The sequence below is a fragment of the Rhinolophus ferrumequinum genome, chromosome 17, assembly GCF_004115265.2.
Source record: "Rhinolophus ferrumequinum isolate MPI-CBG mRhiFer1 chromosome 17, mRhiFer1_v1.p, whole genome shotgun sequence".
In the NCBI taxonomy this organism is placed as follows: domain Eukaryota; kingdom Metazoa; phylum Chordata; class Mammalia; order Chiroptera; family Rhinolophidae; genus Rhinolophus; species Rhinolophus ferrumequinum.
In genome coordinates this window covers 5,948,413-5,972,144 of record NC_046300.1, presented here as the reverse complement: position 1 = coordinate 5,972,144, position 23,732 = coordinate 5,948,413, and the positions used below count along the sequence as shown (strand labels likewise).

Genomic DNA, 23,732 nt, shown 5'->3' with positions numbered 1-23,732 from the left:
ATTTGTAGGAATGAGTGAACAGATTGTTAGGGAGGAGAGAAAGGAGAAAGGGACTGAACCAGAAACTCAGAACGGCCTGGAACGCAGAGACCCAGGAGCAGCAGAGGCGGTGCCCAGGACAGGAACCCCTGATCCCAAGGAGGAAGTGCTTCCTTACTAGGAAGTCTACTGTGATTGTTCAGGCCCCAAACATTTACCAAGCAGACCAACTCAGCGAAACAAGGACTAACAAGACGTCAGCGGCTTCCACCTAGCAGGTGTCCCAGAGACCCAAGAGTCAGGGGCACGAATATGCCCCACCTGGTTCTTCCGCGGCAACCCCACCCCATGGGTCCCGGCGATGCGCAGGATGGCTCCCCGGACCTTTCCCGGGATGGAGCCGTGACAATGCTATAGGTGACACGGGGATGGCTCTGAAAACGGTTTCATTTCCTCCCTTCTGCGCTCTCCTCCGCTGGCCAGGGGCCCCGCGGCGATCTCGGCGTGCCTGGCAGGAGGCACTGGACGTGGAAGCCGTGAGACCCGACGGCGTCCCACCTGCCCGGCTCGCCTCCTCTAGCGCTCGCTGTCGCCAAAGGCTCTGGGTCCGCGGAAAGAGTCAGTGCTGACCTCGGCCTGGCCATCCAATCGCTTCTCGCATATTTCCCTCCGCTGGCGCGCGGCGGCGGCGCGTGGGCTCGCGCGCGGGCTCGGGCGGCGCGAGCCCGGGCAGCGCGAGCCCCCGCGCGCCGGGCAGTGGCGCATGCGCGGGCGTCCTGCGAGCCCGCTGAGGCGAGCCGAACCGCGGCGGCGCCGCGAGCCGAGCATCGGAGCTGTGAGGGACCGAGTGGCGGTGCGGGAGCGGTGGCGACGAACAAGTGGCAAGCCCGAGCCCAGGGCCGCCCGGGACCACTGGGCCGCCCGCGGAGCCTCGCGGTCCGGAGGTGGCGGCGGCGGCGGCATCCCGGGCGGCCTGTGAGGGATGCGCCGCCCACTGCCCCGCGCCGCCTGACCGCCCCCGCCTCGGCTCGCGGTGCGCCACAGCCGGGCCCGCGGCCGTGCCCGCCGCGCTGTTGCCCGGCCGCTGCGCCTGCGGGGCCGCGCCCGGCCCGGCCATGTGGACCCCCACGGAGGAGGAGAAATACGGCGTAGGTAGGTGAGGCTCCGGCCAGGCCGCGGCGGGGCTTTGGGGGACGCGCCCATGCGCTCGGCCCGGGGCCGGCCCCGCCTCGTTTCGCGCCCGCGCGCCCCCGCCCCTGCCCGCAGGCTGCGCGGCCTCGGCGGGGCGAGCGCGGAGTGGGGGCGGCGCGGGCGCGGGGCGCGGGGGTGGAATCGGGTCTGCGGGCGCGGGGAGGGCGGCAGGGGGCGCTGGCGGCGCGGCCTCCGCAGGTGCGGCTGGCGGGCTGGGTGGGTAGGGTCCAGCGGTTTCGGGTGTGGGGCACCGGGCAGTTTTACCCAAGAAACCACATTCCGGGAAGCTGTTTTCTCCGCTCCCAAACCTCAGTTTTAATGAGTTTCCGCACCTGCATTGATGAGGGCAGTTTTTATTATTGGACCTTAAAAAAAAAAAAAAGGATAGAACACGTTGACATTTTCCCAGTTCAAAATTTTGCAGACATTTGGCTTTAAATGTTTATCGGTTTTAATTTGCTTTGCCTTCAGGATTAGAAATAATTCACCTTACGATAGGAGGTGTTTTTGGACATGTCTCAATGTTAAGTTTAGTGTGTATTGTAGTCCAGGCTTTGTTAAAAAAACTTGCTTTTAGACGAGACCGTTATTCCTCTTAGAATCCTCTTTTTAAAAATTTGTTACAAGTGTTAAACTCCAGAAGCTAAATAATTCTCATAACATTTGTTTAAAAAGAGTATTTAATAATTTAAGGGATTGAATGTTTTACTTTTCTGTTAGTGTTTTGAGGCAATTGCGTGATAGAGGAGTTCAGCCACATTGCATTATTGTAAGTCACCTGTCATCTTGTTCAGTTAGAAACAAAATTAAAATGTTGAGTGTACAGTTTCCCCCCCTAAGTTGTAGTGGAAAAGTATAGATGGGTAATCTGTCTAAACACAGATTTTTGTTTCCCATTTTTACTGCAGCTAAATCAAGATTTTATTCACAATTCAGTACAAAACCACTTTTTAAACTGGCAGTGGTAACAAATGTTTAGGAATACGTACCATCAGACAAGTTATGTGAAAATTGAATTTATTTAAATTTAAGGACTTGCAGTGAAATCTGTGTTGATAGAAAATCTTGTTTTGAAAGGTAACTTTCTGAGATTTTTAATTAGCTATGTTGCACTGGCGTAACAACATGCTAGGATGGGGGTGATAAAAGGAGCCCCAGTGCTAGAGCCGGAATTGGGAAGCGATGTGAAGAGCCGGGATTCACCTCTGGGGACATTTTACCCTTTCTCTTAGAGCGTTCCCTAAATACTTAATAGTTACTATGAAATGAAGAGTTGATGGTCTGTCTTCTCTATAACTTGCTCTCAGAACTGCTTAATTAGAATAACAATTGATGTGAAAGTGGTCAACTGTCCAGTTGCACCTAAGGGGTAATTTTTTTGCTTTTGGCGGGGGAGGAACCCTTGAGTAGTGAAGTTGGCAGAGTTCTGAGTCTTGATTTCTTTACTGGTGTGGGCAAGTTACTTAACATCATTTTCTTAGTGTGTCAATTGGGGATAATATTTACCTACAGGATTGTGAAAATCAAATGAGAGCCTACCAAATGCTTAATAAATGTTAATTTCTTCTTCCCCCCCTTAATACGTAGAGTAATAATAATGATAGCTAGGTGTTTCCTCAGGTATGTTCTGAGAAGGAGGCAAGGCAAGGTAACCAAGATAGGCATATGTGACTCTTAAAACACTAGGTTTTGGTGTGTGATTTAGTCAGAAAGATATAATAAAATTGTTGCATTCCTAGGACTGTGGATTTAGCTTTAGAAAAATTATTTCCCGTGGAGGGGCACAGCATTGGGCACAGAATAGGACTTAAATATGTGTTAAATGAGAGGAGGCAGTTATTCTGAAGGCATTAGCAGCTGTGGTTTCGTGTAATTTAGCCTTTTATGCCAAACAAGGCAACTCGCTTTCTACTTCTCTTACAGCTTTCTTCTATGCCTTCCTCAATTAGGGTCTGAAAGGTCTGTATAAATTGTTAAAAACTCAGGGTACTTTTTCTATAAGTATGTTAGAGCTATACTGCTAGACCTGTTCATAAAATCCAGTTTGATCTATAAAGTAGCTTAAATGTTTTACTAAAATAGTCAATTAAAATGACATGTTAGCTGCATTATTTGTTTAATTGCTAGCTTAAAAATCTAACCATTATCATTATTTCTATGAGAAAATGTTTTGAGTTTCACCTTTGATTTTTATGACTAACTTGGAGCACAGATGTCCGTCTCTGCTTGCTAACCCCAAATCCTTACAGCAGCGAGGGAAACTTGTACCCACTTCCTACCAATTTGGAGGAATTGCTCAGATGTTGGTGAGGGAAGGAGTCCCTATTGCAACAGTGCAAAGGAATTTTTTCCTCTGCACTGGTAAGGTTTGACATTGGTAAGGTTTTTGAGATCCTGTAGCAATATCTTACTGCCTTTTATTTCTTTCTTTTATAATTAAGGAATTCTGTACAGATGATAACATTTTCAAATTATTTGATTTATTAACTCAGGACAGGTGATATGTAAGCTTTCCTTTCAATATAATATTCTGTGATTGACTTTAGCGGGAGGGGAGGAAGCTGGCCTTTTTTGAGGATCAAAAGAGTTAGGCAGCGTGCTGGGCGTTTTCACTTACGTTACACCACGTAGAATTTCCCATAGCTGCTCTAATGTTATCGTCATTATACAGACGAAGAAGCTGGATCGTGGGCTGTTCGTCCTTTTTTGTCCTTCAACAACTGAATATTCCCCTTAAGTTTCCTCTTGGCAATGGGCAGTATCTTGTGATATACTTGACTCTCTTGCTGTCCTTTTCTAGTGTTACCCGGGGCTGTTCTTTTTTGAACCCTTTAATCCATATTCTGATTCCTTATGTCTCTTTCCCTATTAGAGATTATCTGCTTTCCTTTCTGTTGACATGAATGCTTGGAAAGCCCTGCATCCTTTTATTATTTATTTTACGTTTCCAAGAAGCTTCTTGTTCCAAAGTGCATTAGGTGAGAAAAATCCAACTATTTTTGTGAAACATCTGTCTTTTCCCTTATTGATTGCACTCAAACTACCAAATAATGGAAACCAAAGACCAAGAAAATACTTTCCCCATCCTCTAACACCAGCACCAAACAACAACAACAACAACAAATAAAACAAGGATTGTAATTAAACTCCTAAAATAGAAAAGCAGTGAAAGTTTGAGTACATGTGTATTAGTTTGGCATCTTAGAAGTGGAAGCAGCCTCAGAAGCTCATCTGGTTTGTTCAACTGTTATGAGGTGAATTTTTAAATAATTCAGGGCATTTGTAGCTTATTCTTTCCTAATCCCCACTTAGTAGACCATGAAATCCCCACTTAGTAGACCATGAAAAATTTTCCTCATTACCAACTAGAATTCCTCATGTTTTAGTACTGTAATGTTATATTTTTTTGAATTTAAAAAAGTAATGCATATTTTCTGCCTTTTATCTGATTTCTTTTTGCTTTATTTTCCTCAGGTAGGTGAAAAAAAACAAAAGAACACTATTAAAAAAAAAGCCTTAAAAGAAATTTAACATAGAAATCCTGTGGGGAGGGAATAGGTCCATGAAACCAGATCTGAAAGAGCTAGTGTTCACAGGATTTCACTAAATCTGTTGGTGAATGGGGTACAACTCCGTGAAATAGGGTGAGGGCAGTGGGCTCTTTAGTTACTTGCTCCATGAGGTAGTTCCAGCCTTTGAAGCCTCCGAAAGGGCCCCATTCCTCTAAGAAGTAAAGACATCCACTAGGGGTAGAGATGATGTCATATACCCAGGACTTTTATTTTGTTCTGAAAAGCGAGGATGTACTCAATGTGTTATGATTGAGTTTTTATAGGGAACTTCCACATCATGATTCTGCTTGAGCCTTACATCGTATAGTCACCTCTCCCCTCTTTTTTAAACAGATGGAAAACTTCAGCTGAGACAAGTTAAGTGACTGTGATCTAAGGTCCTTGAGCCAGTAATCCTGAGTTTGAGATTTGAACCTAGGACTTTGGGATTCTAAGCCACAGCTTCTTTCATTACGCCATGTTGCCTCTGCAAGGAATTTGTCAGTAGTGTATGTCTCTGGCTCAAAAGATACGGGATTCATGCTCTACAGACTTTTCAATAAGTTTGCTAGTTATATTTAAGGAATTTTATTTCTATATTAAACATTTTTATAAGACTACATAGTATTTAGTGTTCTACTTCTGAATGTAATGATTTGCATTGATAATGAGTATACATCAGGGTATGACATGTCAGAAGGCAGGTTTTTATTGTTTTATTTTTTTTTGGATTTTATTTATTTTTTATTAGTTTCAGGTGTACAAAACAATGTAATAGACATTTATCATTTATATCCCTCGCACAGTGATAACCTCCCTTCCCCCATCTCTACTACCCCTCTGACATTGCACACAGCCATTAGATTTCCACTGTCTCTGTTCCTAATGTTGAACTTCACTTCTTGTAACTGTATATGTATATAAAATTGTAGTTGACATTCATTATTGTTCAGCTTCAGCTTCAGGTGTACAGTGCAGTGATCAGGCATCTACACCATCCCTGAGGTGGTCTCCCTAATGAGACAATTGTCCATCGGATACCCTACAAAATCTTTACAACATTATTGATTGCATTCCCCAAATTGACTTTCGTATCCCCGTGGCAATCTTGTGGTTACTGACTGTAGAAAGCAGGTTTTTAAACAGCCCTGAGAAATATGTTGGGTATTATTGCCTTCTTTTTAAGGGAGTCTTAATAGGAAAGAAGTTGAATTTAGCAAACATTTATTGACTGCCTTCCCAAACCAAGAGGTGTTTGTTTTGATCTGTCATTCTCTAAAGCAAACAGGACATGCTCAATCGGAAATTTTCAACGTTTTTTATAGAAAAGGCAATATGCAACAATATTCTATAGACTATTGAAATGTTGCAGTTCATTTTATCATGCAGTATTATAAAAGAATGTGCTTTAGAAGCACTAAGCTAAGTTGTAAACACGACACCATTTTATATCTAGCATTTTTAGACACATTCTGAAGCATGACAGTCTCAAAAAGGAATGGTTATTGAGGTTGAAAGTACTTTATATTCATACCATATTTTCACATTTGTGCTTAATTAATTTTTTAAGTTTGTATTTTGAATCATTTTTTGAATTCTTTTGTCTTTATTCTTGATTATAAAGACATTTCATTTGCTTTGAAATTATTCCCAATGTGTAAGCATTATTGGATATGCTATGTTACAGTTTTAGTCCAATGTTGTAAACCTGTTTATGATTATACTCTCAAGACTTTTGCATAACCCCTCTTGACTGATTTTGTGTGGAAAAGCAAGAGTTTTTTCCACATAAAGGCTTTGGGAACTTAAAAAAATTCATAAATACATTGCCAAATTATTCTAGTCGTGGTGCAGGTACTTGCAGTTGATTTGCTGTACCACCATTAGGATATTCTAGCAAAGGTAATGAGTATGTTGGGAAATGTCATTCAGAAGCTTTCTGTTTTCCTGCTTATCTACGATGGAACACCATCCTACCCTCCTGCTTCCATCCGTTTCTCTCTTTCGCTTCTAAGTCATTCCTGAGTTCTTGCTGATTAATGAGTGAGAATCAAAATTGATGGAAGAATTAGTGTATGATAAATTAACTTTATACTGTAGACGCATATCATACTTCAAACATATGTGCATTTGGTCCAGTCGTAGTGCCCTCACCACTTTTTGGGTTAGGCAGCTGTGATTAGAACATTCTTCCTTATTGGATAGCATAGACTCCCTGCAATTTCTTAGGATTTTGTGTTCTGTGCCTATATGTAAATAGTTTGCATCAGAGCCCTTCAGTAATATATAACATTTTAGAATTGTGGGCGACATTAGAGGTAATACGGTTTAAGGCTCCAGAAATAAGTAAGACAAGTTGAAATAGCTAATATTCATTAAATGTTTACTATGTGCTTAGCACTTTAATGTTACGGCTCAGATATGCTTTTTCAGCCTCTTCTGCTGACCTACTTGTACTTTACACTTTGGTCAAACTGAACTTTCCCTAAGTTCTTCGGTTTGGATTTAATTATACCAGTGTTGCTATGTGCCAGGACTATTTGCCACCTATTAAATACTTTTTGTTATTTGCTGTATTATATCTTTATTTATGTTATTCTGTTTATGTGGGGTGCTGTACCCCCATGTTCATCTCTCTGATTCTTTCCTACCTTTCAAAGCTCTTTTCAGATACTGCTATCTTTGTAAATCTTTTTCTAGACCCTTGACCATACCCCTCTCTTTTTCTAACCAGATAGATTTTATACTTTTATATTCCATGATACTTTGTGCCTTACAGTGGTATATTTATTTTATCCTCTTCTGTTAGACCAACGTCTTTCCAACTTTTGACCTACAACGAGAAATGCATTCAAAATTGTTATCTCTTATGTGTGTATGTACATATATACATACATATACATACAGAGGGTGCCAAAAAAGTATACATATTTTAAGAAAAGAAAAAAACTGTATTAAAATTGTAATACAATGAATGATGCTAACATTCATTTGATTAATGCCGTCTTTTCAGCGAACATCATACACATTGCTACCGTAATTCAATTCAACTTCGAAAAGTAATGCATAGATAACATCTCTTAAAATGGGTACACATTGCTACCGTAATTCAATTCAACTTCGAAAAGTAATGCATAGATAACATCTCTTAAAATGGGTACGTTTCTTTGGCACCCTGGTATATACATCTATGAAGAAGTTAAAAGTTTCATGATGTAATACTTACTGTACAGTGTACTCTGACATTTTCTGTTCATTTCTATTTCATTAGAAAATATTGGTGGCAACTTAATTGATTTTGTGACCCATGGTTTAAAAAAATACTGCTTTAGGCTATAAACTCTTAAAACGAGGGATTGTGCCATTTTTATCTTCGTATTATTGACAGATACAATTCAGTACCAGCATATAGAAGATTTTATACACATATTTGTAGCATTGAGTTGGATGTCATTTTTGTTAATGTGGAGTGAAGTCTGATTTTTGGAGACTTTTGAGCTTGCCATTTCACACTAATTACTCATATTGAATTTATAGCAACTAAACTCTGGGTTTTATTTCATATGAACTTAAGTCAAGCTAGGTATCCTCCATCCTGAAATTGTACGATTGATAATAAACATAGATGTAAAATTTTAGTTTCATTGAAAAACATTACATTTATTTCTGTTACATTTCGTTGAGGGGGTGTATATTTGGCTTGCCCTTGTTTGTCCTAAATTGGGGGCAGGGCTAGATATATTTGGCTTAATCAGTATAACTGCTCAAGTCTTTTTTGAAGCTTGAGTTTGTGATCCTACATAGTATTTTCTTTGAGCCTTTATCAACACGATTGATAAACCTGTCTTCTGTCTTTTCCAAGTGGCTGATAAAAATGTTGAACAGAATCAGAAAATATTTTATTGTCTAGAGGGAAGTGACCAGTTTATAAACAAGTGGATTTTGCTATGTCGTGTTTTGAATGCAAATTATCTGGATGACTTACTGAACATTTCATGACAGAGCCAGCTGGGCTACCTTTGTGAACTTGATAGTGATTGGGGTTAGGATGGGCTCCTAACTGTTGGCCAGACTGTTGTCTAGAGCCAAGGAAGAACGATGCTGCTAAGAGGCCTGTGTGGCCTTACTTTTTTAAGTTGGGGAATAACAAAGAAATTTTAGCATTGGAAAGATAAGTCCATTTTCATCTTCATGTACAGGAGGAGGGGTGGCACCAAACTTTCCTTGAGTTTTGTTTCTGACGTTCTCTCCACATTCCCTACACACTAGATATGCTGGGTAACTCACCCTTTTCCAGACAGGCCTAGAATTTTCCTACCTTTGTCACTTTGCTCAGATTGTTATGACAGGAATGCAGTGACTGCCTTTCTCTGCCGGGAGAATGCCAGCTCAAAAAGCTCAAGTGTCATCTCTTTGATGCCTTTCCCAGCTCTGCCCTATATTAATAAGTGCAGCTTCTTGCGCCTGCAGCAGTTGGACCAACCTCTAGTATGGCACTTACCATTTTAGATCATGCTTAATTGCATTTTTTTGCCTCAGGGGATTGAGCTTCTTTAGGACAAGGAACTATCTTCATGTTTATAACCCTAGGACCTAGTATATAGTGAGTAATCAGTGATGTTTAATTAGGAGTCCAACCTAATGAAGAGTTTTATTTTGCTTTGTTAATCTTGATAGTATTTTAAAAGACAGGCTATAAATCTAATAATATTTATCTGTTAGAAGTTTGTGACATCATGACTACACTTTATTTTTGTCTTGGCCTTTCTCTTTCTTGACCCTGTTAGGAAGGTTTACTGCTCAGTTCTGATTTTGGGTGGGAGCCTTAGGAGTCTAGTGTGAATCCATCTCATGTGGAATTTCACAGTTACCACAATAATGACAGAAATCTTATTATAGCAGGTAGTTGGAATGCAGTCTGAATTTACCCTCTTTCATTTAATATCTTTGGGGAAGCTATGTTTTGGATGAGTGACTTCCGGAGAATTCAAGGTTAAACCTTTAAAAGCACCAAGAAAAGATTTTGTTGGGTTTTTTAAAAAAATATAATGTATTCTATTCTTCCCTATATTGTGAATTCAGTGTGTTAAATACATTTGAACTTTTTCTGTGTAACATTTTATCTCTGATTGTATAAGATACACGTTTATTACAGAAATGTTGGTAAATATAGAAATATACACCAAAAAAGCAAATAAGTGTATATCTTATTTTTGTTACCCAGACATAACCCCTTCAACATATTAGTATATATTTCCAGTCTTTTTTTCTATGTACGCATTTAAGTAGGCATTTAAAGTAAATTTAGGACCATACTGTATATATTATCTTACAGTCTTTTATTTTAAATTTGTTACACTGTGAACATTTTCATATGTCTGGAATGTTCATTGTTTTAATGACTGCTGTTCCATAATATGGATGTACTATAATTTACCTAAACTCCTACTTCTGAGCAGTTGGTTATTTGAAATTAATTATTGCCAGGACAGTGAGGGTGCTTGTTTTTCTGCTCCCTTGTCAGCATAGGGCATTATTTCCTCCACATACTTGCATTTTCAAAAATTTCAAAATTGATACATCTTGAGAGGAATAAACCCCCAAGCATTACAAAAATAAAGTGTCCCCTACTACCAGTTCAACTTCTTGGGCATCAGTTGTTTAACTGAACTTTCTGATGATTTGGTATTGTTAAAACAAACAAGTGTTTATAACATTGATACTTGTTTGCTTCCTCTCAAATCTCTAGGAAAATCTCTAATTCCAATTAGTGGTTCTTTTGTTTGTTCCTTTTCTCATCTTGCTGTGATGTTCTCTGGTAATTTTTTGGGGTATGTGGGACGCTGATTCGTTGTCAATGACTTGCAATTACACACACACACATACACACACACACACACACACACACACGGAGGGTGCCAAGAAAAGTATATACATTTTAAGAAAGAAAAAACTGTTAAAATTACACTGATGGTAACCACTTTGAGCACCTCTTATAATTGCACAAGTCAAATGTGACTTATATTCATCTTTTGTTATCAGTATATATTGAGTATTACAATTTAAATACAGTTTTTTCCTTTCTTAAAATGTGTATACTTGTACATTTTTTGGTACCCTCTGTGTCTACATATACCGAGGGTGCCAAAAAAATGTGCAAAAAAAATGTATGCATATTTTTTTAAAAAACTATTTATTTTAAGTGTGTTTTTCCAGAACCCATCAGCTCCAAGTCAAGTAGTTCTTTCAATCTAGTTGTGGAGGGCGCAGCTCACAGTGGCCCATGCGGGGATCCAACTGGCAACCTTGGTGTTATGAGCACTGCGCTCCAACAAACTGAGCTAACCAGCCACCACTGTATGCACATTTTAAGGAAAGAAAAAACTGTATTAAATTTGCAATAATATATACTGATAACAAAAGATGAGTACAAGTCATGTGTGTACTTTTTTTCTGGCACCCCTGGTATATACACACACACACACACACTTCAGTATTCTTTCTATTTCTGCCCTTTTCTTTTTTCTGTAGCTACTTGGGATGTCATCCTTTTTCCCATTTGCTAGCCTCTCACTTCTGTTTGCTTCTCTCTCTAGCCATATATTTGTAAGCTAGATCTGAATTGAACTTGTTCAAGGGAAATTGGGTAATCAGCTGTGTGAGAAATTGAAAGTGGCTCCTTTCCTGTCCTTTGAAGTGAGATTCAATGCTTTTATGATAGACTCAGTCCTGTTAAAAGAACTTCCTGACTCATGGTCAAGGTTGGGCTCTGTTGTTTGGAACAGAGGCAGTGCTCTGGGAGTGACAGCCTGATGCAGAGTTGTTCTGTGCAGAGGGCAGTGTTCCTTCTGGGTGGGTCCATGTAGACATCTGATACTGCTGCAGACATCTTGTCATTAGGAAAGCCAGGAAGGAGGGGGTTTTGTTTTACTTTTTGATATGGGAAAGGGAAGAAACAAGTAGGGATGCTTGGAGCACTATGGATAGAGGGAAGGAACCTTCTGAAAAAAATGTTTTGATACATTTAAACATACTGGGGTGAGAGCTCCCATATGGCAGAGTAGATAAATGCTGTACTTGCCTCATCCTGTGAAAACATCAAAATTACAACGAAATTATAGAACAATCAACCTGGAGAACCATCTGAAGTTTAGGTAAACAGAAGTTTTATAACTAAGGATATAAAGAAGAAGCTACGTGGAGACTGGTAGGAGGGGTGGAGACGCAAAACGGGCTGGCCCCAGACTTTTGTGTGGTGGTTCACAATTGGGGGCATATCTTGACTATAGAGGTTCCCCATGGAGGAGTGGGGGACCCCAACCCCACCCCAAGCACCCCAGCCCGGAGTACTGGTGCTGGGAAGAGGAGCCCCCATAATATCTGGCTGTGGATAAAACAGTGGGGATTCTGACTATCCAAGTGGGACGGAAGGCTGTAGGAAACCCAGATGTCTTCTTAAAGGGTCCATGCACAGACTCACTCTCTTGCAGGCATTCACCCTGGTCTCCAGCAGAGGGACAGTGACTCAGGGGGTGTTGGAGACATATGAGGAGAGACTGAGTTGTGTGGCTTCTGGGCGAGGACTGCAGGGACAGTTGCCGTTTTCTCTGTGTGGGGTCTTCCTCCTGTGCAGCCAGCAGGAGGGTGCCATCTTTCCTGTGTGGTGCCCTGCTCCCATTCCCATAGCCAAATCTGAATCAGTCTGGTGAGCTCTGCTTGCTCCACCTTGGTGACTCACTGATGCCCCAACATATACAACTCCGTACCACATGAGACTTTATCAGAGGCTGAACCTTAAGGGCACTGGTAGCTGGCAACAGGCCTCAGAGTGACCTGGCCTTTTGCAGAGCTACCCTAAGTCTGATACTGGTGGCAGCAGTCCTCGGTTTGCAGCATGGCCTCTTCCACAGCCTCCAGGTTCAGCACAGGCAGCAAACAACTGTGGATTACTTTGTAGCTCCTACCAGGTAGTTCCTGGCCAGTCATAGGCAGTGGCTGACCTGGGCCTGCACCTATCCCCTCCCAAGATGCCCCAGAACCAACATATTTGGAGGTTGGCTTCAGACCACAGCACAGCGCCACCTAATTAGTCCCACAAATGGCACACCCAAAGAGTGGTCTGAACAGAGCCCACTGGAGTAAATCTTGCTCCATGGGGTGAGCCCCTCACATAGCAGCCTGTAAGCTGTGGTTGTGGCCAAACCCCACAGCCAGTCAGCCTGAGAGGATCAATCCCACCCACTGATGTGCTGATAGCAGTCAAGGCTCAACTATAACAGGAGAGCACAGACAACCCACACAAGGGATATTCCTGGAGCACCCAGTGCAGGTGACCATGGAGACTGTGCCACTGGGCCCAAAGGACACCTGCTACATAAGGCCATCTGGTAAGAATGGGAGACATAGCAGGTCTACTTAATATATAGAAACAAACGCAGAGAGGCAGCCAAAATGAGAAAACAAAGAAATACATCCCAAATGAAAGAACAGGAGAAAACTTAGAAAAAGAACTAAATGAAATGGAGGCAAGCAACCTACCAGAGACAGAATTCAAAACACTGGTTATGAGGATGCTCAAGGAACTTAGTGAGAACTTCCACAAAGAGATAGCAAGTATAAAAAGCACATAGAAACTGTAAAAAGAATCAGAAGTGAAGAATACAGTAACTGAAATGAATGAACTAGAAGGACTCAACAACAGACTAGATAATGCAGAGGGTCAAATCAGCGATTTGGAAGACAAGGTAGCAGAAAACACCCAATCAGAACAGCAAAAACAAAAAAGAAAAAAAATGAGGATAGTTTAAGAGACCTCTGGGACAGCATCAAGTGTAACACCATTTGCATCATAGTTACTTTAAAGGGAGCTCCCATAAGACTGTCAGCTGATTTCTCAACAGAAACTTTGCAGGCCACAAGGGATTGGCACGAAATATTCAAAGGAATGAAAAGCAAGGGCCTACAATCAAGACTACTCTACCCAGAAAAGCTATCATTTAGAATAGAAGGGCAGATAAAGAGCTTCCCAGATAAGAAAAAGCTAAAGTTCATCACCACCAAACCAGTATTACAAGGAATGTTAGAGGGACTTCTTTAAGATGCAAAAAAAAAAAAAAAAAAAAAAAAAAAAAAAAAAAAAAAAGAAGGATCAAAAATATGAATAATGGCAATAATTACTTATCTATCAACAACTACTTTAAATGTAAATGGATTAAATGCACACACAGACTGAAAGTAAAGGGATGGAAAAAGTTATTTCATGAAAATGGAAACAAAAGGCTAGGGTAGCAATACTAATACCAGACAAAACAGACTTTAAAACAAAGGCTATAACAAAGTAGGACCCAGTAATCCCACTTCTGGGTATTTATCTGAAGAAACCCAAAATGTTTCTTTGAGAGGACATGTGCATTCCTATGTTCATTGCAGCATTACTTAAAATGTCAAGATGTGGAGGCAGCTTGGGCATCTGTTGATGGATGAATGGATTAAACAGGAAGTGGTACATATATACAATGGAATATTGCTCTGCCATGGAAGGGAATGGATTCTTGCCATCTGTGGCGGCATGGATGGACCTGAAGGGTATTGTTCTGAGTGGAGTATGTCAGACAGAGAAAGAAAGATGCAATGTGATTTCCCTTTTATGTGGAATCTGAAGAACAGAAACAAACTCATAGATACTGAGAACATTTTGATGGTTGCCAGATGGGGGGGTTGAGGGGATGGGTGAAAAAGGGAAAAGGATTAAGAAGTACAAACTGATTGTTAAAAAGTAGTCATGGGGATGTAGGGCATAACATAGGGAACATAGCCAATAATATGGCAATAACTTGTGTATAGTGCCAGGTGAGTACTAGACTAGTCAGGGGATCACTTCTAAGTTAAACAAATGTCTAACTACTATTCTGTACACCTGAAATTAATGTAAAATAATATTGAATGTCAACTGTAATTGGGTGAAAAAAGGGGGGGAATAGTGAAGGGCAATATGTGATCCAAATTTCTAGGTATAAAACATAAGTCATGGGGATGTAATGTACAGCATGGGAAATATAGTCAATAATATTGTGATAGCGTGGTACAGTGTCAAATAATTGCTGGACTAATGGTGATCACTTCTTTAGGTATATAAATGTTGAACAACTATGTTGTACACCTGGAACTGATATGATGTTGTATGTTAGCTATATTTTTTAATAAAAATCTTAAAAAAAATAAACATACTGAAATATTTAAGTTTTAAGGAGACAGTGTTATAGGACTGTAGTAGTATTACGATACTGTGGTTGTCCCACAAAGTACTCATTGTTTTTATTGATTTGCTTTCTCAGAAACTGCATCAGATTTCTGTATTGGGTATGTAATCTGTCTTAATTGGTTAATTCTTCACCTCGATATTTAAAAATTATTATCATGGTAAAATATACATAAAATGTACATTTTACCCATTTTAAGTGTGTAATTCAGTGGCATTAGGTACTTCAAATCATATAACCATCACTACTATTTATTTCCAGAACTTTTTTATCATCCCAAGCACAAAGTCTATACTCCTCCATCCAGCTCCTGGTAACCTCTGTTCTACTTTCTGTCTCTCTGAATTTGACTATTCTAGGTACCTCATATAAATAGAATCATATGGGTTGGCCCAGTGGCTCAGGCGGTTAGAACTCCATGCTCCTAACTCTGAAGGCTGCCAGTTCAATTCCCACATGGGCCAGTGGGCTCTCAACCACAAGGTTGCCAGTTCAGTTCCTCGAGTCCCGCAAGAGATGGTGGGCAGCGCCCCCTGCAACTAAGATTGAACACGGCATCCAGAGCTGAGCTGCCACTGAGCTCCCAGATGGCTCAGTTGGTTGGAGTGCGTCCTCTCAACCACAAGGTTGCTGTTGGACTCCCGCAAAGGATGGTGGGCTGAGCCCCCTGCAACTAGCAATGGCAACTGGACCTGGAGCTGAGCTGCGCCCTCCACAACTAAGACTGAAAGGGCAACAACTTGACTTGGAAAAAAGTCCTGGAAGTACACACTGTTCCCCAATAAAAGTCCTGTTCCCCTTCCCCAAGTAAAATCTAAAATAGGTAGGTAGGTAGGTAGGTAGGTAGGTAGGTAGAATCATATAATATTTGTCCTTTTGTTTCCGGCTTATGTTACTTAGCATAATGTTTTCAAGGTTCATCCATATTGTGGCATGTATTAGAATTTCATTCCTTTTTATAACTGAATAATATTCACTTATGTGTATATGTCACATTTGTTTATCCATTCATATGTTGATGTACATTTCGATTGTTTCCATCTTTGACTCTTGTGATAAAGCTGCTATGAACATTGGTGTGCAAGTATCTGTATCCCTATCTTCAGTTCTCTTGGTTATGTACCTAGGATTGGAATTGGCTGGATGAAATGATAATTCCACGTTTATGTTTTTGAGAAATTGCCAGTTTTCCACACCAGCTGTACCATGTTACATTACCACCAGCAATCTGTGAAGGTTCCACATTCTTGCCAACACTTTTTATTTTCCTTTTTTTGATAGTAGCTGTCTTAATGGATGTGAAATGGTATCTCATTATGGTTTGAGTTGCATTCCCTAATGATTAGTGAGCATCTTTATGTGCTTATGGGCCATTTGTGTATATTTTTTGGAGAAATATCCCATTGTATGTATATATCACAATTTTGTTTATCTATGTTCTGCTGATGGACACTTGAGTTGTTTCTACCTTTAGGCTATTGTGAATAATGCTGCAGTGAACATTGGCATAGCAGTATCTGTTTGACTCCCTGTTTTCAAATCCTTTGGGTATATATCTAGAAATAGAATTATCATATGGTAATTCTGTGTTTAGTTTTTTTTTTTTTTTTGAGGAACTGCTATACTGTTTTCCATAGTGCCTGCACCATTTTACATTCCCCGAGCAGTGCACAAGAACTCCACAGTTTTTCTATCTCCTTGCCAATACTTAGTTTCTGTTTTTATTTTTTTTTGTTATTTTTAAAGGTTTCTGTTTTTTCTTTTTCTTTTTCAATTACAGTTGACGTACAATACTATCTTAGTTTCCGGTGTACAACATGGTGATTAGACATCTATACAACTTACAAAGTGATCACTCTGATAAGTCTAGTACCCATCTGAAACCATACATAGCTACTACAGTATCATTGGTTATCTTCCCTATGCTGTACTTTACATCCCTATTTTTAAAACAGGCAATTTGCACATCTTACTCTCTCCCCTGCTTTTGTCCCAGTCCTCCTCTCATGTGGCAGACATCAAAATGTTCTCTATATTTATGTTTGTTGCTGTGTTTTTTATTTTGTTTTTAGATCCACATATAAGTGAAATCATAGTATTTGTTTTTCTCTGTCTGACTTATTTCACTTAACATAATACTCTCTGGCTCTACCCATGTTGTTGCAAATGGCAAGATTTCATGCTTTTTTATGGTTGAGTAATATTCCATTGTGTGTATGTTCCACATCTTCTTTATCCATTCATCTCCTGACACCCAGGTTGCCTCCATATCTTGGCTATTGTAAATAATGCTGCGGTGAACATAGGGATGTATACATCTTTTCAAATTAGTGTTTTTGGTTTGTTTAGATAAATACCCAGAAGTGGAATTACTGGGTCCCTTGTCTCTTGTTATATAGCCCTTGATTTAAAGTCTATTTTGTCAGATGTAAGTATTGCTACCTCAGTTTTTTTTCCAATTCTATTTGCATGAAATATCTTTTTCCATCCTTTTATTTTCAGTCTGTGTGTGTCTTTTGATCTGAAATGGGTCTCTTGCAGGCAGCATATGTATGAGTCTTGTTTTCTTATCCATTCAGCTTCCCTGTGTGTTTAATTCAACATTTAATGCAGTTGCATTTAAAGTAATTGTCAATATGTATGTAGTTATTGTCACTTTATTTGTATTTTTGATGTTCTTTTTTCCTTAAAGAAGTTCCTCTAACATTTTTTGTAATACTGGTTTGGTGGCAATAAACTCTTTTAACTTTTTCTTGTCTGGGACACTCTTCATCTGTCCTTCAATTCTAAATGATAGCCTTGCTTGGTAGAGTAATCTTGGTTGGAGGCCCTTTCTTTTCATCTCTTTGAATATTTCATGCCAATCCCCTGTGGCTTATAAAGTTTCTGTTGAGAAAGCAGCTGACAGTCTTATGGTAGCACCCTTTTAGGTAACTAACTGCTTTTCTCTTGCTGCTTTTAAGGTTCTCTCTTTGTATTTAAACTTTGGCATTTTAATTATGATGTGTCTCGGTGCGGGCCTCTTTGTGTTCATCTTGTTTGGGACTCTGCATTTCTTGGACTTGTATGTCTATTTCCTTCATCAGGTTAGGGAAGTTTTCTGTCGTTATTTCTTCAAGTAGGTTTCAGTTCCTTGCTCTCTGGTACCCCTATGATGTGAATGTTGGGATGCAGAGGCCCTATAAACTGTCCTCGTTTATTTTGATTCATTTTTCTTTTTTCTGTTCTGATTGGGTATTTTCTGCTATCTTGTCTTCCAAGTCACTGATTTGATCCTGTGCTTCATTTTTCTGCTATTGATTCCCTCCAATGTCGTCTTCATTTTAGTTGTTGTAGTCTTCATTTCTAACTGGCTCTTTTTTATGTTTTCTGTGTTCAGTTTTATGTGTACTGTGTCTTTGTCACAATTATCACTGAGTTCATCTCACTGAATACTTCGGGGACGTATTCTTCCCCTAAGTTCGTTGAGCATCCTGATAACCAGTGTTCTGAACTCTGCATTGACTGCCTGTCTCCAACTTGTTTAGTTCTTTTTCGGGAGCTTTGTTCTGTTTTTTCATTTGGGACATGTTTCTTTGTCTCCTCCTTTTGGCTGACTCCCTTTGTTTCTATGTATTATGTGGATCTACTGCTCCCCATCTTGGTAGAGTGGCTTTATGCAGTAGGTGTCGTGTGGGGCCCAGTCTCCCTGGTCACCGGAGCCAGGTCCTCCAGATGTCTCCTTTGTGTGGGTTGGGTGTGCCCTCCTGTCGTAGTTGAGCACTGATTGCTGTTGGCACGTCATGGTAGGGATTGACCCTCTGGCTGATTGTGAGGAATGGCTGTGACTATAATGGAAGAGCTGTGTGTAAGGGCTGACTCCATGGAGCAGGACTTGCTTTAGTGGGGCTCTGGTGCCTGCCAAGTCCGCCCTTTGTATGTGCCATTTGTGGAGATGGTTGGGTGGTGCTCTGGTGTGGGCTGAAGCTGGCCACCAAGTGTGTTGGTTCTGGGGCCTCTTGGGAGGGGCTCTGGTGGAGGACAAGGTTGGCTACTGTCTGTGCCCCGCCTGGGGCCACCTGGTATGAGCTGCAAAGTGATCTGCATATGGTTGCTGCTTGTGCTGGGCTTGGAGGCACCTGGGAGAGGCTAAGCTACAAACCAATGCCTGCTGCCATGAGTGCTGGACTCAGGCCTGGTTAGCCTGAGGTATGGGGCATGCCAAGGCTAGACTCTGCTTGTCTGGCGTTTGTAAACTTTTGAGAAACTTTAGGAAAGTCTATAGCATGAACTGAGACTGGCTGTTTGTATAGAAAAGCCACTGGAAATGTCTTGGATGGGCCCCAAAATTGGATGGGGCAGGGTCTTAGGGAATCACTGGGACAGGGCAAAGGTTGTTAGCTATGTTTATGGAGACTCAGACTTGGCATCCACCTGCGTCTGCAGGCTGTGTGGGGGAAGGGCTCAACAAAGGAACAATGACGTCTTCCACTACTTCCAGTACTTCTTTTTGGACTGTCCCTCCATCCCTCGCCCTGCAGCCAGACACTTCAGTTCCTCCCTTTATGTCCCTGGTACTTTTCAAGCTGCTGTCCCAGTGCTGGAGCCCAGAGCCAGTGAGTCTGTCAGTGAGTAAATCTGTGTGGGCCCTTTAAGAGGACCACCTGGGACTCCAGCAGCCCTTGGTCTCTCTCAGCCACAATTATCACTGTTTTTCACAGCCAGAAGTTATGGGGATTTCTCTTCCTGGCATTGGAACCCTGGCCTGGGTAGCCTGGTGTGGGTTGGGACCCTTCGCTCCTTAGGGGAGGACCTCTGTAGCTTAGGTATCCTCCTGTTTCTTAAGCACCACATGTGGGTGTGGGGCCTACCTGTCCTGTGTGTCTGCTCCTCCTACCAGTCTTGACTTGGATTCCCTGGGTTGTGCTTTCGACAAGTTAGACAAGTGAGGTGGGCAGTTTTTGCAGCCGTATTAGTATTTCCTCACCAATATTGATTCGTGAATGTTATGTTGTCAGTAGACTAATGGTTTAATGCATGTACGATAGTTAGGGGTGGGAATTTCAGAGTCTCTGGTAGGACTGGCTTATTATTTGGTTCAAACCAGAGCTTTCTCTTTACGGTCGTGTTCTGCTTAACAACAGGGATATGTTCCAAGAGTTACATCATGAGGTGACTTTTTCCTTGTGCGAACATCACACAAGCACCTGCACAAGCCTGTGTGGTGTATCCTGTTACACACCCAGGTTGTATAGTACAGCTTATTGCTCCTAGGCTACACGTACAGCTAGTTACTGTATAAAACAGCACAAGATTAAATCAAGCACAAGAGAAAAGGATGCAATCAAGAGGCACGGTAAACAGGAGGTGTATGAAGCTGTTGCCGGCGTAACACGGTATACAGTTTTATAGCAAACATTTTTTTTTTTAAGTGTGTTTTTCCAGGACCCGTCAGTTCCAAATCAAGTAGTTGTTGAGGGCGCAAGCTCACAGGGCCCATGCAGGTATCGAACCAGATTGAACCGGCAACCTTGTTGTTAAGGGCACCATGCTCTAACCACCTGAGCTAATCGGCTGCCCCTGCAAACATTTTTTATGAGTAGAAAGAATACACTCTAAAACAACAATAAAAAGTATCGTGTAGTAAATATATAAACTGGTAGCATAGTTTACTATTATCAAAGATCACGTACTATACACAATTGTGTGTGCTATACTTTTACATGACTGTCAGTATAGTAGGTTTGTTTACACCAGCATCACTACAAACGCGAGTAATGTCTTGTGCTACTGTTATGAAGACTATGATGTTACTAGGTGATAGGAATTTTTCAGCTCCATTATATGAGGTGTGATCAAAAGATACAGTGAATGTTTAAATAAAAAATTTGTTCAGTAAAAGACATATAGCCATTAGTCCCCCTCAAAATACTCCCCCTTTCTTTGAACACACTTATCCCATAATTCTTGCCACTTTCTGAAGCAGTTCTGGAAGTCCTCTTTCATAAGTGTCTTTACTCCGTCATGACAACACTCCGAGTCATACATCACTTCTGGCACGGCAATTCCTGTCAAATAAAAACATCACAGTGTGTCCTCATCCACCTTATTCACCGGATCTGGCACCGTGTGACTTCTGGCTCTTCCCCAAAGTCAAAATGACCACGAAAGGTAAATGTTTTGCATCGATTCAGGGCATCGAGGCAGCCATGGCAGCGCAACTAAAAACACTCATGAAAGAGGACTTCCAGAACTGCTTCAGAAAGTGGCAAGACCGATGGGATAAGTGCATTCAAAGCAAGGGAGAGTATTTTGAGGGGGATTAATGGCAATGTGTCTTTTACTCTAATACATTTAAAAAGAAATTTAAACATTCACCATATTTCTTTTTTTTTTTTTTTTCTTTTTTACAGGACTTTATTGGGGAACAGTGTGTACTTCCAGGCCTTTTTTGTTTTTTTCCAAGTCAAGTTGTTGTCCTTTCAGTCTTAGATGTGGAGGGCGCAACTCAACTCCAGGCCCAGTTGCCGTTGCTAGTTGCAGGGGGCGCAGCCCACCACCCCCTGCGGGAGTTGAACTGGCAACCTTGTGGTTGAGAGGACGCGCTCCAACCAACTGAGCCATCTGGGAGCTCAGCGGCAGCTTAGCTCAAGGTGCCGTGTTCAGTCTTAGTTGCAGGGGGCAGAGCTCACCATCCCTTGCGAGACTCGAGGAATCGATCTGGCAACCTTGTGGTTGAGAGCCCACTGGCCCATGTGGGAATCGAACCGGCAGCCTTCAGAGTTAGGAGCATGGCGCTCCAACCGCCTGAGCCACCGGCCGGCCCCATTTTTCTCTTTCTTTAAATGCTTATTTGCATCCATTAATCTAAACACTTTATTTTGCAAAGAGGCAATTTTGGATTCGTGGTAACATTTAGAAGCCTTGAAATACCAATCGAAATATGTAGTCCATTCAATTTTGTCAATTTCAAAGCTATGGTTGTCCAATTTGGTTTTAAGAAAAATAAGTTTTGGAGATTTCAGAAGTTCTCCATAATGGCCACTGGTATTCTAAACTACTTTTAGTCAAACCAGTCCATTTTGTTAGAAATGTGCGTGAGGAGACATCACAGTTTTTAAACATAAAATTGGCTGGGGTCCCAGTAGGAGGGGTGCTCTGAAAGTATTTAGATAACTGGGATGCCATTTTTCAGAGGCTTTTCTCTAGAGCAAAGACCCAAACAGCCTGCAGGCCAAATACCAGCCAGTCCCACTAAGAACCAGCCACTCCCACTAAGAACAGTCTGATCCCGAAGGAGTTGGCTGAAGCTGAACAGCACAATTCCAGCAGAACAGCCAGCTCCCAAGTAAGTCAGATTGAAGGCTGAAGCACAGTTTGAGTGGCAGAGTCTGGTCTAGAACCAGACTGAAGGCCAGCACAGTTTCAGTAGAAACAGTCTGGTTGCAAAGGGAGTCAGGCTGAAGGCTAGCGTAGTCTCAAGAAGCTGCCTGATCCCGAAGGAGTCGGGCCCAGTTGCCAAAAATTAGTACTCGAAAATAAACGAGGCAGACAGGGGTGAAGCCTTAAACAGATCCCAGTAGAGCCTGGACAGCTTCAAAATACAAAGAGAGCAGAAGCTCAATCCAGGAGAAAACTTACCCTCAAACTCCACGGTCAGTGAGAAAACAGTTCAGTGGGCTTTGTGGGCACCTCACCTGCTTGCTTTCCAGCTTCAGAGTTATCGGGGGTCTTCTCTGGATCCTTATGTGGGTCATCAAACACATTGACCTTAAACAAAAAGTCAGCATTTCTTCAGCAAGATGGGTTTATTTGGGAACAGCAAGGAATTGCAACCCAGAATATATGCAACTGTGCTGTCCATGCGCAAGTCCACTAAAATAAAAGAGGACACTCTGTTTTAGAGGGGAAAAGGAAATTGTGCTTCTTGATTGATACAGGACATGAGAACTCCCCATTCTGGCCTCCCTGTTTTAAATGAAGTGTCTGTTTATTTATTTAGTTTTTACAATTTCTTTCAACAGTGTCTTGTAATTTTCAGTGCGCAAACCTTGCATCTTTTTGGTTAAATTTATATCTAAGTATTTTATTTTTATGATGTTATTGTAAGTAGAATGGTTTTCTTAATGTTCTCATATTCATTGTTAGTGTATAGAAAATACGACTGATTTTTATATGTTAATTTTATATTCTGTGGCTGCTGAGTTCTCAGCGCTAATGGTTTTTTGGGGGGAGAGGTATGAATTCTTTAAGGTTTTCTACATATTAGATTATGTCATTTGTAAAGAGAGAGAATTTTACTTTGGCCTTTCCAATGTGGATGCCTTTTGTTTCTTTTTCTTGCCTAATTGCTCTGGCTGGAACTTCTAGCGCTATGTTGAGTAGGTGAACGCAGGTGTCATTATCTTGTTCCTGATCTTTTGGGAGAAGTTTTCAGGTTTCACCAGTGAGTATGATTCCAGCTGTGGATTTTTTCATATTCACTTTTTTTTCTTTCTTTCGTAGCAAGATTGGTTTCTATTTCACTTAGCCCAAGCTACTACTTGTACATAGCCCTGCTGTGTGTGTTATTTGTGTTTGTAAAAGTACGTATCATGTGGATCTGGGTATGTTACCTCTTCCTTCTTCCTGGCGTTCGTGCCCCAGTTTGCTGGCAGTTCCGTCTTCTTCCCCAGTCCTCATTCATCTTTCTTACTACATTAGTTAATACTCAAAGTCAAGGTACTAAAAACTCATATAAGTATAATGAGTAATTTAAAATTACACAAATTAA

The 23,732-nt window shown here is 41.2% G+C and overlaps 1 protein-coding gene across 6 annotated transcripts in view; it reads left to right on the top strand.

Moving 5' to 3' along the window:
• The first annotated feature begins 1,035 nt into the window (after positions 1-1,035).
• Positions 1,036-23,732, top strand: part of DOCK3 (dedicator of cytokinesis 3) — a 306,392-nt gene continuing 283,695 nt past the window's right edge. For all 6 annotated transcript variants that reach the window (XM_033131981.1, XM_033131979.1, XM_033131980.1 and 3 more), the window contains exon 1: positions 1,036-1,131. In XM_033131981.1, the coding sequence (XP_032987872.1) occupies positions 1,095-1,131 (37 nt within the window). In that variant the 5' untranslated portion in view covers positions 1,036-1,094. The remainder of the gene's footprint in view (positions 1,132-23,732) is intronic.